Source organism: Ylistrum balloti, unplaced genomic scaffold (genome assembly GCF_031769215.1).
Source record: "Ylistrum balloti isolate Yb309-2 unplaced genomic scaffold, AGI_CSIRO_Ybal_v1 Utg370226, whole genome shotgun sequence".
In the NCBI taxonomy this organism is placed as follows: Eukaryota; Metazoa; Mollusca; class Bivalvia; order Pectinida; family Pectinidae; genus Ylistrum; species Ylistrum balloti.
Genome location: NW_026782188.1, coordinates 1,155,962 through 1,175,942, shown reverse-complemented (window position 1 = coordinate 1,175,942; position 19,981 = coordinate 1,155,962). Strand labels below are relative to the sequence as shown.

General features: G+C 35.2%; 1 protein-coding gene across 1 annotated transcript; it reads left to right on the top strand.

Moving 5' to 3' along the window:
- The first annotated feature begins 1,597 nt into the window (after positions 1–1,597).
- LOC132551883 (regulator of MON1-CCZ1 complex-like) lies at positions 1,598–19,588 on the top strand. The gene is made up of 22 exons (XM_060216027.1): positions 1,598–1,708; positions 2,517–2,593; positions 2,788–2,872; positions 3,162–3,224; positions 3,453–3,539; positions 3,924–3,995; positions 4,818–4,886; positions 5,710–5,810; positions 6,365–6,451; positions 6,751–6,856; positions 6,983–7,094; positions 7,532–7,582; positions 7,841–7,894; positions 9,197–9,255; positions 10,350–10,523; positions 11,267–11,371; positions 12,550–12,627; positions 13,719–13,823; positions 14,045–14,113; positions 14,463–14,533; positions 14,964–15,118; positions 15,711–19,588. The coding sequence occupies exons 1-22, from the start codon at positions 1,598–1,600 to the stop codon at positions 15,788–15,790; spliced, it is 1,971 nt and encodes a 656-aa protein (XP_060072010.1). The 3' UTR covers positions 15,791–19,588.
- Positions 19,589–19,981: the final 393 nt, after the last annotated feature.

Sequence of the window (19,981 nt, the reverse complement as noted above, 5' to 3'; positions counted from 1 at the left end):
ATCCTCGGGTGATATCGGACAATCCTTACAAACTGACCTGGACAGTGTGTGGCAGTGGACGGGTACATGCCTAATGGCCCTGAATGTGGACAACTGTAAATATCTCAAAATTCACCTGTGGCCACTAAAATGACACCAATTTAACCATAACACAAAGAAGTGACAAGGAAAACGATCAACGTATAATACTTGACAAAAACCTAAAGTTCAGTTACCACATTCTGTCAGAATCTTGGCCCCGTATTTAAAACATGTATTAATCAGGAAATGTTTATAACTGACTCTGTATAAATTCGCTACAAATTTACGAAATCCTGTGAATGATATGGGCCATGTCCAGAATGTAATAGAGGAGACCCATTTAAGAGTAACTAGAGGAAATGATAAGAAAACAACTAAAAAAGATTTGAAACAAATATCAGGGGCCATGCATTTGGAAACAGAGTTATAAATTTATACATGGAACAGCCTTTCCACCTATGTCGTGAATTCACACACAATCAATACCTTTAAGTCTGGACTTAATAAACATTGACAAGGAGTAGATCACGAGTTCACACCGAAGTATTACAGTTATTAATCAATACACTCTAATTAACATTAATCTGTGCAACCGGGTGTGACCAAGAGTTAATCAGAAGATGGGTCAACAGACGCGAAGTGACGATAACAACGACTTCGATCACTCTGAACTGTGAATACGAGTCTGAATGAGGGGCTGTGATGTGATACCTCTGTACGCAGTATATGATGACGTTTGTATATGATTACACAAGTGGAAGCTGATATCGATGTTGTTTCGTTACTCTGGTGGTAATCTAGCACAAAACGACCCGTATTATATATGTGACGGATGTAGCTACCCTGCTGTTAGAACCTAGTAATCTGACATGAAACCTTAATTTTACAGTTGTCTGATCATCTCTTTGAAGTCTAGAGTAATACTCTGTAGTTTTCTGTCAGGCCTAGTTTCGCAGTGTGCTATCGAATTCACATCATATAATAAATACTATCAATATGTTCATAATCTGTCTTCTTTGCCTTCACTTTATATATTAGATGTATTACCTTATTCTTTGTTGTCCCATTGCGAACTATTTTATGTGAAAAGTTTTCGTTTCACTAGTAATGGAAAAATTGTAAGGAGCTACGTATATTTTATATATTACAAGTTCATACGCAATTAGTTTGGGAAATTGAAAGTGTACTTTTCCAAGTTACACTTAATCAGGTCACGACGCTCGCAGCAGCACATATGGGCCGCAGTACCGTCATGAGTTTAATTTCTTGTTAGAGACATATTGTGTCGTAATGGGAACTTTCAGTCAGTCACAGTTCTGCTACATGTAGGTCATCTTACACATGTTACGTAAAGTATATTGTTACACTGATAACAGCGTACTGGTGATCAGACGTTTAATAGCAATGCAAATAAAATACAATGTTCTGTAACAGTGTATATAATAAACCATGTATCGTGCTAGGTACACATGTTCGAATAAAAACGTCCGAGACATCCAAATGGACTAACTCTCTATTATGAAGGTACAAAAGTTATTCGTGTTTCTCGGCATTGTTCCTTAATGTACTGGTAAAAATGGCAGAGGCGGACGATAGTAATTTCTACATTGAGCTACATAAGAATCCAATTAGATTTGACCCTGTTGATAAAGTGACCAACGTCTTCTACGATGATGCAAACAAGCAGGTGAGTATTATATGCGTAAAATGATTTTAATGTGATTCGTCTGAACTTGGCCAAGAGAAGACCACCTTTAAACAGATGACAGATTTAGATTCGCCGGTGTTCCAGTCGTTCTCACCTACATGAAGATGTATAAAATGTAACTTTCACAGGATGTAGCAATCAAAATCGTTAATTTGATGTTCACAATTTGCAGATATGTTAGTTTTTTTATGAAGGAGTACGGTCTTAGATATGCAGACATAAGCTCTTTAGAGCTTTTATACGAGAAACATGTAAAATGAATAAAAACACAACTAAATCCAAGAATACTACGTGTACACTGTAGTTAAACAACAATATCATACATTTTGTGACGTACATGTACCTTGAGTACCGATTTTAGATGTCTGTGCTCGTTAATTTAGGTTCAACCTTTTGCTATGTTTTTAATTCCTTATGAAGGGATAATTTGTAGGTCAGGATATTTTCTAAGGAATCAATAGATGAGTAGTTCCGCAGAAAATTCCTGTACGTCAGCTGTTCAAATCTGATCACATATGCAGTTTGGTGGGTTTTGGTTGGGTTCTATTTCTAACCATATTGAATTTCCACACGTAATACAATATAGTTCTCGCCACTACCATGCACTTGTTTATATACAGATTAAATGACCTGCTTTTGACAAGCAGAAGATGATGCCATGTTGTTGAGTTGAGAGATCTAGAATGCTTATTAGTAAATGAATGGAAAGAGAAGAGAGATAAGAAATGAAGTTTACTAGTCGTCTTAAGCTATGTAACCCAAGTGTATGATTGTACTTTTATTGAAGGTGTTTGCTGTGCGGTCAGGTGGAGCCATGGGTGTGGTGGTCAAAGGCCCGGGTGAAAAGGATTCTGTAACATTCAGGTATAAAACTGATGCAATAAACAAGAAATATAGGATAATTTGAAATCTTTTTTTAATGTGTCATTGATCTTTCCTATAGGAGAAATGTGAGTCAATTGTGACATTATTAATGAAACAGAATCACTAATACCGACTTCCAATTTTTTTTCTTTTGACTGCAGGTTTTTTAAAACTTTAAATTTTTCCTTTTCCAGAGTTGAAAGTAGAGGAGATGTGATTTCCATCAAATTTTCTCCAGACCGACGAGTTCTAGGCATACAACGTTCAACAAAGTCTGTGGTAAGTAGGGAAATTTTATGGTTACCTGTCTGGTACATTACTAAGATTTTGAGGTAAAACATGATAATTCAGTTCACATTAGTCTGAAAGTGTATAGTTTTTCCATTTAACATTTAATATAAATTTCATCCAATTCATCAAAGCGACCCTCTCAAAAGATTGCACTAAGATTTCTCAAATAGATATCATTGTATATTTTATTTATATCAGATACATGATGATCGGCAAGAAATCTTTTTTTTTTCAAATGGCTTTTGTACCCAAATGTGCTATTCTACATCTGTTGTAGGAATTTATAAACTTCATGACAGATATGACAGCAGATCAGTTGGAATACTCTCAAACCTGCAAGGTAATGATTAAAACCACCTTTACATTTAGTGATTTAATTGTCTTAATCAAGGTTGTGATTGCTCATTTTTGTATATGACTAACACTCTTTAACTTTCATTTTTTGCAATGTACAATTGTATCTATACTTAGAAGATGCCAATAAATTGCTGAACATGAAAAATTTTTTGTTATGAGGATAACCTTCATACATACTTTATCTAGAAAGTGATCAATTGATTTTTTTCAGGGTAAATCCACCAACATAATGGGATTTGTGTGGACTGGAGTGAATGAGATTGTCTTTATAACAGACCACGGCATTGAGTTCTATCAGGTAAGGACCTAGCCACATGGTATCTTCACTCACAAAAACACTTGGAACCTACATGTAATAAGTAGGTACAAATTTAGTTTCATGCCTTTCAGTTTTAAAATGTGATCAAAGCAATTGATACAAGTTGTGTTGCCATTTTAGATGTCTGCTTATCAAATAAATTCTCTAATTAATAATATTATTTCCAATAATCCATTAGTAAACAATCTATGTTTATTTATCAATAAAATCTATAACGCAGTATAAAAATCAACCAGATATAAGTTTAATCATTATATCTACAATTTCTGTCAACTACCGTAGGACCTGGTTGTTTATAAAAACTCAGTTTTGTTTTTGATTTAAGAATTTAGTTTTGTTGTTTTTGTGCATTTGTCTTTACAGGTTACTCCTGAGAAAAGAATGCTGAAGTGTGCTAAAACAATCAGTCTGAGTGTTGCCTGGTTTGTGTGGCAGGTAATATGTCACTGAAATATTAAAACAGTTTCTTTAATCACTTTTTTGTGAATTTATGTACTAGGATGTATCAATAGATTTAATACTTGAATCCTGAATACCAAATCACTCTGCTGTGTACATGTACTTCTATACTTGGATCTTATTTAAAAATGATCAAATAATGTGCTAAGGGAAATAACTCTTTGATTTGTCTCCTTATGGTCACACTTTTAAGTCTTTTTCTCATACCTGGGTTATTCCAGTAATCTATTTGAGTTGCATTATGGCTGTTATATGTTTCAAGTTTATGCCAAAGTTTAAGAATGATTGAGACTTTTAATGTAAGACTTGTTACCTTGATAGGACAGTGTATATGGAAAGGTATAGCCATTATTATTGTCTCTGAAGAAAAGTGAAACTTCTTTCATTTTGGAACTCCATTTCCTGAAAATCGCTCACTTTGTTATAATTTTCCACCTGTACATGTCAGTGGTGTAAAGCAATATTGTACCAGTCTCTGTGTAATTGATAGCTGAAATCCTCTGTTAAGTTCAGTTGCCTGTGACTTAGCAATCTAAAACTTAAGTACTCACCTAAAGTGCTTGGATGGCTACTTTAGTCAAGTATCAATGTTATTGTTCTTATAAATGGAAAATCGCTTTCTGCTGGATAACTTAAATTCCTTTGAGCTCAATATAATCAAACCTTCTTATCTTTAGGTCAAAAGCATAGGTCTTAACTTACACCAGGGTATGGAGTTCTGGGATATATTTACACGTTGTGTTGTTGAAGACACTCAGTCACACTAGTCATTAGTTAATAATCAATATTTTTCTACAGGTAGAAAGTTCAATATTGCTGTTAGCATCAGGTGCATTAGGAAACACATTGAATCCATTCCTGTTCAGGGTAAGTACAAAATCCAATGTCAAATACTTGATATGTAACCTGTAATACCAAACTTCAGTGTAATACTTGTAATTAAACATATTAGATGTAATGCTTGGTTCTGTGTAATTAATTACCTGATGTTTTATATCTGGTATGTACTGTAGCATGTAATATCAAAAACTTAAATGTTATACCTGATGTTTATTAAATGCTGTATACATAGCTAGTATCACCTATCTCTTGATCAATGTTAATGATAGCAAACAAAATGTAACACCTTTATGTACATGTTACACCAAACTCAGTGTCATATAGCTGGCTCTGTTGAATTCTGAATACTAAGTCTTAAACAATGGTACCTACATGTGTTTAAGTAATATCAATGGAAACCAGAGTCTCTTTCAGTTCATACAGTACAGTACCAAATAGTAATACAATCTGTACTTGATGTGAACTTACAGTCGTAATAGTGTCAAGATGTTATACAGTCGTAAAAGTGTCAAGATGTTATAGAGTTTAATTATGAAAAAGATAGTGTTATATAGTTTTCCGTCACACTTTGACCCAAGCATTTCTTTTAGCCAAAATCTTGATGTTTGGATAAGAGTAACAAACAAGCATCTGGTTAACAATTAGTTTTTTAATACATGGACTGTGTAAAAGCACAATCACATACTGTGATATCTAGATTAATCAGTGCTTGAGAAATTTATTTTGTATCAGGTACTTTCTTGTTTCATATAAATTACAGTGTAATATTTACTGCAGAAAAAAATGTAATATTGCCATTGAAATCACTTTTCACTTTTGGAGTATCTTAACGCATCAGTTTATGCTTCAGGGTACAATGACAAAACTGCCAAAGTTTGAAGTAGACTTACCATCGGTACAGAAACAGTCGAAGACTCCTCTACTGGAGCGTGACGTCATCATGGCCATTATGTAAGTGTACAACTACTATATATTTTTAATCTATGTACACTACAATAGTTATAAATATTTTGCAATGTGTACACTAGATAGGTTTTATAAATAATTGTAACCTTCAAATAGCAGTATTTGTAAGTTCACTATTGGAATTTTGATTTCCTTGTTAATATTATCTCACCAGTCAGAATAATATAGATAAACGTTCTATTGAAGTCCCTTTGATAAAACCACAATAACCATAAACATAATTTTATCAAGATGTTGATACAAAATCTGACCAGAAAGTTGTTGACCAAGATATCCTGATTTTAAATTGTTTCCTTCTGAAAAGTTGGGTACTTCATTTTGATAATGTGGAGGGAAATTTCTTTTTAACACTATATCATTTTATATATTTGTTCTTGTTCTTTCTACTATAACTTTTGATATATAATTACCTCTCCTTAGCCTGTTTGATGGTGTTGTAGTTTATTAATAAAATTTATAAAATTCTACTCAAGTAATGTGCAAATTTGTTGGGAAGACTAAAAATTGATTTGAAATATACCATGAAATATCTATTGTAGATATGGCCAGCTGTATATAGTTATCCTGAGGCATCAGCCTCGACCTGGGTCTGTAGGGGCAGAGATTGTATTGTACCAGATCATCAGGTATTCACTTCAATATTTACTCTCACATTCATATGCATTGGATTATTGCATTCCTTGATACACAATCATAGATTAAGACCTCAGTGATGTATGTTGAAAGAAAATGCCACTTGTGTAGACATGTTACTAAATTTTGTATGATTTTGATATTTTATCACTCAGTAATAAAATAACATTTTATATTTCAACTTAACTGATTTTCCTACTTTTGAAAGAAAAACCTTGTCAGCGTATGTATGAAATAATACATTTTAGGGACAGAACAGTAAGTAATCATTTTCAGTCTGATATTACTATAGGGATGGACCTGCTAGGAAGACAAATGTATTAAAATTGGATATGAGTGGACGCTTTGCTATCAACGTTGTGGACAATCTAATCCTGGTCCATCACCAGGCCTCTAGAGTAAGTGTAACATTAATGATTGTAAAACGTGTCTGTGTCTTATCATTGTGGTAGTAAAGATACTGTAAACATTCAGTGGTAATGTGATATTACTATTAGTAAGTTATCATCCTTCTTTTTTTACAGACATCTGTGATATTTGATATTCAACAGGAAGGAGAATCAGATGGCTATGTAATGTCTCATTACCCAGTTGTCTCCCCTTTGCCCATTAAACCTTTTACACTTCTGCTTCCATGTAAGTAATCCACTTTAAACTTCAAATGAACTTTGGCCTGACTAATAATGTGTGTTGTGATTGAAACTTACTTAAATTTTGTAGATGTCCCAGCCATAGAATATTAAGGGGACATGTTTATTTTACCCTATCAGTATATCTGACTTCCACCTCATTTCAGTGTCATCAATAGATGACTGTGAATAAAACTGTAAATGAGCCTTCAATAATCAGTCAGTAAGTGACAATGTTCGTTTTATCTACAGTAGTTCAGTTCGCTTTGTTAAACTCCTAGAAGTTCATTGTTCAGTGAAATTGAATGTATTGAATGTTAACATCCATAACTCATTCTCTGGATTTATGAAAGGTAATATGTAATTAATGTTACTTTGATAGTTTAAGGAATTGTCCGTTAGTTAACATGTTGATTATTCCTAGCTATCTTATTCCATTTTCAGCACTCAATCTGCAAACAGGAGCAAACAAAATGGAATACTCCTGTGAACTATGTATCCTTTCATATATATTATTTACAAAGAAACCATTGAGACTTGTTTTCAAGATAATGGAAACCTAACTTGACCAGGAGTTCATCTGCTGAGATCTGTATCTACAGCATTGATAAACTGTTGCCCAAAAAACAATACACAGAAGCTATACAATTATGGCCCGGTAATGTCCGAGCATTAAAAGTAAGATTAATGCTTAAAGTCTACAGCACTTGGTCACTTTGTCTTGAAAATTTCTTCTCTTAACTACATTTCAAGATTCCCCAAACTGGATTGTCTTTCAGCCCAACATTATAATAGATGCTAAACTAGGTAAGTGTTTCAACAGAAGTAATAAATCAGTTAGGGTTGTAACAAATATTTGTATACAAGGTAGTGGACAGTTTTTGGAGCATCAGATTTGCCTGTATTAATGTATTTTATCCTAGCTGTTTGTGGTAAATATTCAATATACTGTCCAAGCTGTCTGTTGTTAAATTCAGCTGTTTTATCCAGGCTGTGTGTAGTAAAGACTTTGTATTTTATCCAAGCTGTTTGTGGTAAATATTCAGTGTACTGTCCAAGCTGTCTGTGGTAAACTTCTGCTATTTTTTATCCAAACTGTCTCTGATATACTATTGCTACCTTATCAAGAATGTCTGTTGTAAAATTTAGTAAATATTTAATATACTGTCCAAGCTGTCTGTGGTTAAATTCAGCTATTTTATTGGAGCTGTTTGTGATAAATATTCAATATACTGTCCAAGCTGTCTGTGGTTAAATTCAGCTATTTTATTGGAGCTTTTTGTGATAAATATTCAATATACTGTCCAAGCTGTCTGTGGTTAAATTCAGCTGTTTTATCCAGGCTGTGTGTAGTAAAGACTTTGTATTTTATCCAAGCTGTTTGTGGTAAATATTCAGTATACTGTCCAAGCTGTCTGTGGTAAACTTCTGCTATTTTTTTATCCAAAATGTCTCTGATATACTATTGCTACCTTATCAAGAATGTCTGTTGTAAAATTTAGTATTTTATGCTATCTGTCTGTGGTAACTAATCTGCCTTATTATCCAGGCTGTCTGTGGTAACTAATCTGCCTTATTATCCAGGCTGTCTGTGGTAACTAATCTGCCTTATTATCCAGGCTGTCTGTGTTAACTAATCTGCCTTATTATCCAGGCTGTCTGTGGTTACTAATCTGCCTTATTATCCAGGCTGTCTGTGTTAACTAATCTGCCTTATTATCCAGGCTGTCTGTGGTAACTAATCTGCCTTATTATCCAGGCTGTCTGTTGTAACTAATCTGCCTTATTATCCAGGCTGTCTGTTGTAACTAATCTGCCTTATTATCCAGGCTGTCTGTGGTAACTAATCTGCCTTATTATCCAGGCTGTCTGTGGTAACTAATCTGCCTTATTATCCAGGCTGTCTTTGGTAACTAATCTGCCTTATTATCCAGGCTGTCTGTTGTAACTAATCTGCCTTATTATCCAGGCTGTCTGTGGTAACTAATCTGCCTTATTATCCAGGCTGTCTGTTGTAACTAATCTGCCTTATTATCCAGGCTGTCTGTGGTAACTAATCTGCCTTATTATCCAGGCTGTCTGTGGTAACTAATCTGCCTTATTATCCAGGCTGTCTGTGGTATGTGAAGCTGCTGTTGGGACCACTAGTTGTTATGATTCCTGACAAGGTATGTGTTAATCTACTACATTTATATCTGCTCTCTGATATCAAACTCAAATCTGAGACTGCTTTTTAGGTCTTTTTAGACAAAGTCTCAGAGTGACTTATTCTAATCACCTTCAACCGGCGTTGTGCTTAAACAATTTAAAATTTTCAACTTCTTCTCAAAAACCTCTGATCCGATTTCAATGAAATTTTGCAGAAAACTTCCCTGGCCTAAGATGAATCAAAATTATGAATTATACAGTCACCACCCCCCAGGGTCCTGAGGACTAGGGCCAAAAGTGGTCAGATTGACTCAAATTTCAAAAATCTTCCTGTCAACACCAAGATATGGTAGAATCAATTATTCTTCATTTATGGAAGCATTTTACGGTGCTTTATCAAACTGAATTTCATGGCCTCAGGGTCTCACATTTCCCCATGAGGAGGGTGAAAGTTTATTATGGTTTATATAGGAAAACAAAATTTTTGAGCATAATTTGTTTAATTTCCATTGGAAATATTTCAAACTTGGTTAGAATTATGAGTGAAGGATAATAGTTTGATAGTATGCCCATTTTAGTCCTGACTGACCCCCAGGGGCTGATGGGTGGGGCCAAAATCGGTCAGATTGACTAAATTTCTAAAAAATCTTCTTCTCAACACCCAGATATGGTAGAATCAAATGCTTTTCATGAATAGAAGCATCCTAAGGTGCTTTAATAACCAAAATGAGTCACATTTCTTCCTGGGGAGGAATATTTCTTTTGGACTTAACTGTAATTTTCATAGAAACATTGCATTTTTGAACACAATGTTGGTTATTTCCCACTGGAAATAACTTTATAAGAATTATCAGTGTAGGACGAATTCGCATAATAATATACATGGTATGTACCTCTAAGAACTACACAGAGTAACTTTGTACTAGCAATATGCTTTTGATCCAATAATTAAGGATAACAGTGAAGTGAACAGAAATATGACTTCCATGATAATAAACGATGTTATGATAAATGACTTTGACTACTTGTCCTGGTTACAGATGTGAGATAGAAACAGGTGAGTGAAACAGGCCTTGGGTGCCCCTTGATAAGTATACCTTTCTACTGATTGTAGTGTCGACTCATCAAGTTCCTGCTGCAGAGGACAGATAGTAAGTCTGAAATCCTGTCTGTCTGCCGGAACATGATGGTGCCTGGTAAACAGGCGAACCTGCGAACCATTGCGTCAGTCCTAGACATGCTTAACAAAGTGTACCACTCACATTTGGAGTCTGAGATAAACCAGCTGGTATGTATGATAAACTTTTGTCACATGTATATAAATCTAGGTCATATGTACCTAAACCTGTGTAACATTTGCATAAATCTAGGTCATATGTACCTAAACCTGTGTAACATTTGCATAAATCTAGGTCATATGTACCTAAACCTGTTGCACACATTCTCAAATCTATGTCACATGTACCTAAATCTGTGTCACATGTTCCTCAATCTGTGTCACATGTACCTAAATCTGTGTCACATGTTCCTTAACCTAGGTTATATGTACTTACCTGGTCATCTGTATAATACAAGGGATTTGCTTTTAAGATATGCTAGTATTTTTTCTACACCTTAAGGTTATTGGGAAGTTGAAGGCTTTATAATCACCCTTAAAATTGAATTGTACAGGAATATAAATGTTACATTGATCACCTTTGACTGAAGTCAAATCAAACTGCCTTTGGTATTGCCATGGTGTAGTTCAACTGTGCAGACTAAAAGTTGTGTTGGAATTGAGAGTAACGTTTTGATGTTAACTAAGACTAAGGTATATGGAAGTCGTTCTTTATATATGCCAATATTATATACTGTATAACAAGGTTTTCAAATGCTTTAGGGATATCACTCAAAGTTTTCATTTTTGGGGTCAAATTTCATATTCCTTTGCAGAATAACAATTTATCGTTATCAATAACAGATTAGAATTTGCATTTTAAAGATGCAAGACTATAGATAACGGCCATCTCATCCAAATTATGTTGTTGATAGGCAACTGACACACAATCTCGGCCCTCAGAACCACGAAGACGACAAGTTATTGTAGACCAATCTGATGCCTACACCCATATCTTTTCCATCTTTGAAGACAGAAAGGTAAGAATAAATAGAAAAGTTTTGTATAAATTACTCACTGACCATACAGAGATATAGACTCACCATTTGTAAAGTCCCCATACAGCCTTGTATGAACATAACTCACCATACAGACACCTACAGCCTAGACTTTACATCAGACTAGAATTATAACACCTACAGCCTAGACTTTACATCAGACTAGAATTATAACACCTACAGCCTAGACTTTACATCAGACTAGAATTATAACACCTACAGCCTAGACTTTACATCAGACTAGAATTGTAACACCTACAGCCTAGACTTTACATCTCACTACAACTGTAACACCTACAGCCTAGACTTTACATCAGACTAGAACTGTAATACCTACAGCCTAGACTTTACATCAGACTAGAATTGTAACACCTACAGCCTAGACTTTACATCTCACTACAACTGTAACACCTACAGCCTAGACTTTACATCAGACTAGAACTGTAATACCTACAGCCTAGACTTTACATCAGACTAGAATTATAACACCTACAGCCTAGATTTTACATCAGACTAGAATTATAACACCTACAGCCTAGACTTTAACACCTACAGCCTAGACTTTACATCAGACTAGAATTATAACACCTACAGCCTAGACTTTACATCAGACTAGAACTGTAACACCTACAGCCTAGATTTTACATCAGACTAGAATTATAACACCTACAGCCTAGACTTTACATCAGACTAGAACTGTAATACCTACAGCCTAGACTTTACATCAGACTAGAACTGTAATACCTACAGCCTAGACTTTACATCAGACTAGAATTGTAACACCTACAGCCTAGACTTTACATCTCACTACAACTGTAACACCTACAGCCTAGACTTTACATCAGACTAGAACTGTAATACCTACAGCCTAGACTTTACATCAGACTAGAATTATAACACCTACAGCCTAGACTTTACATCAGACTAGAATTATAACACCTACAGCCTAGTCTTCACATCAGAGTAGAATTGTAACATTTACAACCTAGACTTGACATTGAATCGGTGTTAAGGTTGCTCTTTTTTAGTCATCCCTATAGAACATTTAGTAATTCCTTGTGTAGTCAAAACAACTAATTATTTCATCAAACTCCATGTTACTTAATAATTTTCTGCTTTTGATTTCACATATTATGTTAAAGACAATTTTTTATTTACAGGATATGAAATACAAGTTTATTGTTGCTGTCCTGATAGAATATATCCGTTCACTGAACCAACACAGCATTCCAGTCCAGGTAAATATTGACTCACCAAAACAACACTGCATCCAAGTTCAGGTAAATATTGACTCACCAAGCCAACACAGTAACTCAGTCTAGGTAAATATTGACTCACCAAGCCAACACAGTAACTCAGTCTAGGTAAATATTGAATCACCAAGCCAACACAGTATCTCAGTCTAGGTAAATATTGACTCACCAAGCCAACTCAGTATCTCAGTCTAGGTAAATATTGACTCACCAAGCCAACACAGTATCTCAGTCTAGGGAAGTATTGAATCACCAAGCCAACACAGTATCTCAGTCTAGGGAAGTATTGAATCACCAAGCCAACACAGTATCTCACCTAGGTAAATATTGACTTACCAAGCCAACACAGTATCTCAGTCTAGGTAAATATTGACTCACCAAGCCAACACAGTATCTCAGTCTAGGTAAATATTGACTCACCAAGCCAACACAGTGTACCAGTCTAGGTAAATATTGACTCACCAAGGCAATACAGTGTACCAGTCATGGTAAATATTGACTCACCAAACCAAAACAATATCTCAGTCTAGGTAAATATTGACTCACCAAGCCAACACAGTGAACCAGTCTAGGTAAATATTGACTCACCAAGGCAATACAGTGTACCAGTCTAGGTAAATATTGACTCACCAAGCCAACACAGTATCTCAGTCTAGGTAAATATTGACTCACCAAGCCAACACAGTGTACCAGTCTAGGTAAATATTGACTCACCAAGACAATACAATGTACCAGTCTAGGTAAATATTGACTCACCAAGCCAACACAGTGTACCAGTCTAGGTAAATATTGACTCACCAAGGCAATACAGTGTACCAGTCATGGTAAATATTGACTCGCCAAGCCAACACAGTATCTCAGTCGAGGTAAATATTGACTCACCAAACAAACAATGTATGCTAGTTGGCTGTGATAATTTTCACAACATTACCTGTACAAATCATTGTCATATCTTTTATGTATTTTATAACTGATAATAAAACCTGCATGATTAGCAAATACAGTGTGCTTGCCATATCAGCTGATAATCATTTTTGACAGTTTTATTGATTTTTAATTCTTTAACATTATAACAGCATTACCTGTATGAGCTGATCATCAACACCTTGGTCCACAATAACTGCTGCTACCAACTTCATCAGTTTCTCCAGTACCATGTGCTGAGTGACTCAAAACCACTGGTCAGTATGGACTCCTTCACATACCTAATATATCCTAGTCTCTTTTGTGTGTGACCGTAATTGACATCAGCCTATGTTAGCCCTGAGTATTAATATCGAAAAATACAGATAACAACATATAATCATTTAAAGAATAAAAATGGATTTCAATGAAAGATCTTGTCATTACAAGTTGTCTTAAAATTGCGTATCTTAATTCAGCATGTTTCCAACTCTTACAGGCTTGTCTGATGCTGTCCTTAGAGAGTGTATACCCACCGGCTCACCAATTGGCTCTAGATATGCTCAAGGTAAGGGCAGACAACTCAAGTAGGTTTAGATTTGAAATAATTTTAAGTGATACATCACTAATTCAACCAAACAGAAAATTAGTAAGATATAGTAATATTTTAGTGGGTTTGGTTTGGATGCCATATTGTTTAAGGAAGAATGTATATATATATTGGCTTATACACATCTTTTAGATAGATGTTGATAGAACATTATACACAATATAAAACCTAATCCTTTCATGTGAGCATTAGAATCAAGATTATTGATCAGTTTATGGGCTATGTTGTTTTATAAACTGAAAACAGAATGACAGACAAGTCCAGAGGATGGAATTAAAATTAGTATAAAGTTTTTTTGTTGTTGCAGCGTTTATCTACAGCTAATGAAGAAATAATTGAAGTTCTACTGTCCAAACAGCAGCTACTTCCTGCCTTACGGTGAGTTTATAACACAGGCTTCCTATCCATATGTAATAAGTGACTTGCTGAATATTCTGTTTATCACTAATTCATCTGAAATAACTGCTATTACAGTCATTTCACTTTTATGTTACGGCTAAGGCAGCCATCTTGAAATGTTTTTTCACTGAAGAGTGCACAGATATTATTATCCTACTTCTCCTGAATCAAGAATTATTTAGAGACAGAACAACAACTGGTGAGAAGGGTCAAATTCCAAGTTGGTTCTAGATGAAATCCAAGTCTGTGTGACATTGAAGACGCTCTTTTGATAGACATGATCAGTTTTGCTTACCTGAGACAGAAAGATGTTGTGGAAGGACTGCTGCTATTAATGAATCATGTTTTGTATGGTGTTGAGGAAATTTTACTGTTTAATATATAGAGTTTGATCGGGTTTTGTTTACAGATTTATACGAAGTGTGGGAATCACGGACACTGTGTCAGCTCGGAAATTCTTGGAGGCAGCCAAGTCCACAGAAGATAACATGTTGTTCTATACTGTATTCAAATTCTTTGAGCAAAGAAACATACGTCTTAGAAATAACCCTAAATTCCCTCAAGGTAAGAAATGATGAACCAGAAATATAGAACATTACTTTTAAACTAATGACAAATATGTGAAAAGAAATCATTAATAAAAGGCTTATTTTAGCATAGTGAGAAATATTCAAAATATGTGGTAGAAGTAACTGATTTGAATATCTAAACCCATGAAAACACAGAAAATTAGTCACCTTTTCTTAGAATTGATATCTCGGGCTCATTAATATACCTTTCTATATATCATAGTAATATGTAATGTGATACATTTTGATTGTGACATGAAAATATTGTTTACCAAGATCTCAAAGTAATCTTTGAGGTTTCTTTTTAATGTCAAAAGAAGGTTGAATGTAATGCAATTAAGAATACTCTACATTATACTCAACAGAAACAGAAAGGCAGAAATTACTTAACTGAAGCAAAAAGATTCGTTGTACTTTCATTGCTACTTTTTATTGACATGTCTGAATTTAAACAACAAACACCAATGTGTTTATTCCATGACACTAGTGACATGTCTTACTGCAACATTTAAATACACTTTTAATTATAGCGAATATTCCTGATATGCTGTATGAAATTTGATTTAAGTGTTTGTTCCCACACACAGGCGAACACTGCGAGCAGTACACACGATATTTTGAAGGACTATTTGGGACAGATGCTCTTGCCCAAACATCTCCAACGTAGCCATGACAACAAATTGTGACAGATCAAGTGCTGTGATAATTGTACATAGAACATATACATTTTATCAAAATATATCTACTGAAACTTCCATTATAATTGAACACAAGAGTAGGTTTTTAACCTTTCTTGAGGAACAGAATTTGCATATTCGTCAAGGTAGTATGAAATCAATGTGAAATGTAACGACTTTCATTGGATATCCCACTCACATCAGAGTTATGGTCACCCAGACTCTTTCAGAATATTTTAGTTTTCTTTTCCTTTTAGCAGTTATACTTTGAGTTATCTCCCTTAGCTACCCTTTCAACATTTTGCAAATGGCAGCATGCTATACTTCAATGTCTGTGCTTGTTTGTCTAGTTTATGTTTAATTCAGTTTTAAATACTCAAATTTTGAACAAAAAAAAACATGAAATGCACAATTGAGATGATACTATTCTGAAATAAGGCCTATACAATGTGTAAACAAATATATCATCCAAAGTCATACCTTGCACCTGCCTGCAACACTACTGGGTGTATGTAATAGATTTGCAGAATAAAATCTTAGGAACAGCTGAAAAATTAATAACCAAAAGCTTATCACGCAGGATCATGAAAGTATGGTGTGTAGCATTGTTTGGATGGAACAATTCCAGAGGTGTTCTCTTGAATTTACCAATCGTACTGGCTATGTAACTGACAGGAGGCCAGCATGTGATTTTTGGAATATTTGTATCATTACCTAGATGTAGGTTCATGAAATTTGGATTAGTTCCATGAGGAATGAATAAGTCTACAACTCGATTATCTGTCTAGACTTTACACATTATACCTTCTATATGATATTTGGCCTGTAGCATACTGGGGTGAAAGGCTTGAAAATTGTTCAAATAAACGACCCTGACCCCATTGCAATTAAAATGGTACAGTAACAAATAACCTTAACCAAGGGCCCTTCCAAAGTTATGATGTAGGCTGCAGGGGCGAAGGTCTATCTAGTCAGTTTAAATTAACTACGTTGATTCCCTTTGAAGATTGTGCTTGAGTAATGGATTTTTACCCCAAGATAAATAAGGCAATGTTACATCAGGTCAGTATGGTGCTTGCTTGCCTGCCGATAGGTAGGTTCTAATCTGTTTAAATGTAACAGGTGTGAAACATCAGCAGCATACAACTGTATTTACAGTACTACTGAAGATCTTATCCCTGTCTCACTACTCTCTCTGGAAAACTGGGAGACTTTGTGGGCTGCTATTAATAGACATTGTTTTTGAGTAGGTGACATTATGAACACATTGTTAAGGATTGCCATTATTATGTTGAAACTGTAATCAAAAATGTATTTATCCATATAACCAGGATCAGCCTATAGTGACATGTGACCTTTACACATACTACTAGTATTTTACCATTTGGAAATTATTAGTCATCTATTTCCACTTAAAGTGTATTTTTCTATTCAATGCCACTTGAAAGAATCGTTTTTAGTTCAACTTTTCTGTTTTAAAAAAGACTTCATCTCAATAACAGAATGGCCCAGACTTCTGATATTTGGCATGTAGCATGCTGGGAGGAAATTATTAATTAATTAATGAACTTGGCCCTCTTGAAAGGTCACAGAAGTCAAATATATGTATGAAGTCTTTAGACAACTTCTCAATCACTGAAAGATTCTACGTACTGATATTGGTTTCATAGCATGTTGGGATGAAAGGCTTCCAACTGTTCAGGAGAATGACCTTGATCAATCTTCCAAGTTACAGAGGTCAAATAAATTGAAAGCTCCAAACATATTCTCAATAACCATATGATATGAGGGCTACCAATTCAGTTTGATGAATTCAATCCAGTTTCAAGGTAACAGGGTCAAATATTCTAAAATCTTCAAATAACTCCTTCTCAATGACCAAAAGGCACAGGGTAATGAAATTGGGCTTTTGGCATGCTGGAATGAAGGCATACCAAGTTTTGTTCAATTGAACGGCCTTGACCCACTTTCAGAGTCCGGGAATAAACTGTGTAAACATTTTCAAATGACTTCAGCTGAATAACCAAAAGGCCCAGGGCCATGATTGATCATGATCCAATTTCAAGATAACTTGGATCAAATTGGTTAAAATCTTCTAATTACTTCTTAATAACCGTAAGGACATTGATATTGATATTGGAGTTGCAGAACAGGAAAGCAATTCAGGCTCATTAGGCCTCTTGGTGTATGTAGAACTTTAGAAGAGAGAGACAAAGACAGTCACATATAATTATCTAGTGAATTAATTAAGAACTAAATTCTCAATATATAGTTGTTCCGGAGAAGTATGTACTAAATTCACTGTTGGCAGTACATCACACTATCCTGTGTATCTGTTTTGATTATGTTTCCTTTTCAAATTTTGCCCAGATCCTGTTTCTAGGTCACCTGAGATTAAAGTCTTATAGATTACCATAACCTTTTACTCCAGTGCTGTGTGTCCCCTCTTCTGAAAAACTGAATTAATTTCAATGAAATTTTGCATACACCTTCTATTGCCAAAGTTGAACTAAAATTGTGAATTATATGGTCAGATGACCTGGGATGTTTCTATACCATTAGAGGGGATGTTTCTATACCATTAGAGGGGATGTTCCTATACCATTAGAGGGGGTGTTTCTATACCATTAGAGGGGGTGTTTTTATACCATTTAAGGGGGTGTTTCTGTACCATTAGAGGGGGTGTTTCTATACCATTAGAGGGGGTGTTCCTAAACCATTAGATGGGATGTTTCTATACCATTAGAGGGGTGTTCCTATACCATTAGAGGGGATGTTTCTATACCATTAGAGGGGGTGTTTCTATACCATTAGAGGGGTGTTCCTATACCATTAGAAGGGGTGTTTCTATACCATTAGAGGGAGTGTTTCTGTGCCATTAGAGGGGTGTTCCTATACCATTAGAGGGGGTGTTTCTATACCATTAGAGGGGGTGTTTCTGTACCATTAGAGGGGTGTTCCTATACCATTAGAGAGGTTGTTTCTATACCATTAGAGGGGTGTTCCTATACCATTAGAGGGGATGTTTCTATACCATTAGAGGGGTGTTCCTAAACCATTAGTGGGGGTGTTTCTATACCATTAGATGGGTGTTCCTATACCATTAGAGGGGTGTTCCTATACCATTAGAGGGGTGTTCCTATACCATTAGAGGGGATGTTTCTATACCATTAGAGGGGTGTTCCTAAACCATTAGTGGGGGTGTTTCTGTACCATTAGATGGGTGTTCCTATACCATTAGAGAGGTTGTTTCTATACCATTGGAGGGGGTGTTTCTATACCATTAGAGGGGTGTTCCTATACCATTAGATGGGATGTTTCTATACCATTAGTGGGGGTGTTTCTGTACCATTAGAGGGGGTGTTTCTATACCATTAGACGAGGTGTTCCTATACCATTAGAGAGGTTGTTTCTGTACCATTAGAGGGGTGTTCCTATACCATTAGAGGGGGTGTTTCTATACCATTAGAGGGGGTGTTTCTGTACCATTAGAGGGGTGTTCCTATACCATTAGAGGGGGTGTTTCTATACCATTAGAGGGGGTGTTTCTGTACCATTAGAGGGGGTGTTTCTGTACCATTAGATGGGTGTTCCTATACCATTAGAGAGGTTGTTTCTATACCATTAGAGGGGGTGTTTCTATACCTAAAGCCGCTTTTCAATATTTAATGTTTCAGATTTCTGATATTGCTATAGATCATATTGCCACATTAAATATTACATTGGAACTGGTCACATGGGAGGTTAGCTCCTCGGCATTATAAGTGCAATATTTCATTTAAAGTTATCTGTCATCTTTTATTAAATCAATCTTTGATATCGTGTGTTTGTTATTTTATGAAAACCTTAGATCTCGCAGACAATATTTTACAAATACAGCAGTTGTTTGGTCTACAGAGACTGTTGTCTTGCTATAACGAAATACGGTTAATGACTTCTAACGAACGTTGGGATGTTTGTCTTTTCCCCTGTGTTAACCTAGAAAATTCAACAAGAATATTGCCAAACGGTATGGTGACTTTATGGTGGTATCTTCTAGATGACGTCAAGTTGGGGTGGTTTGATACAGATGTTTGTTACACGATTGCCTTGTATTGTGAATATACTAATGTAATATTTTTATGACATTGTTACATGACCATGACAGCACAGCCAAAGAGCCGAAATGACTGCAAGTTTTC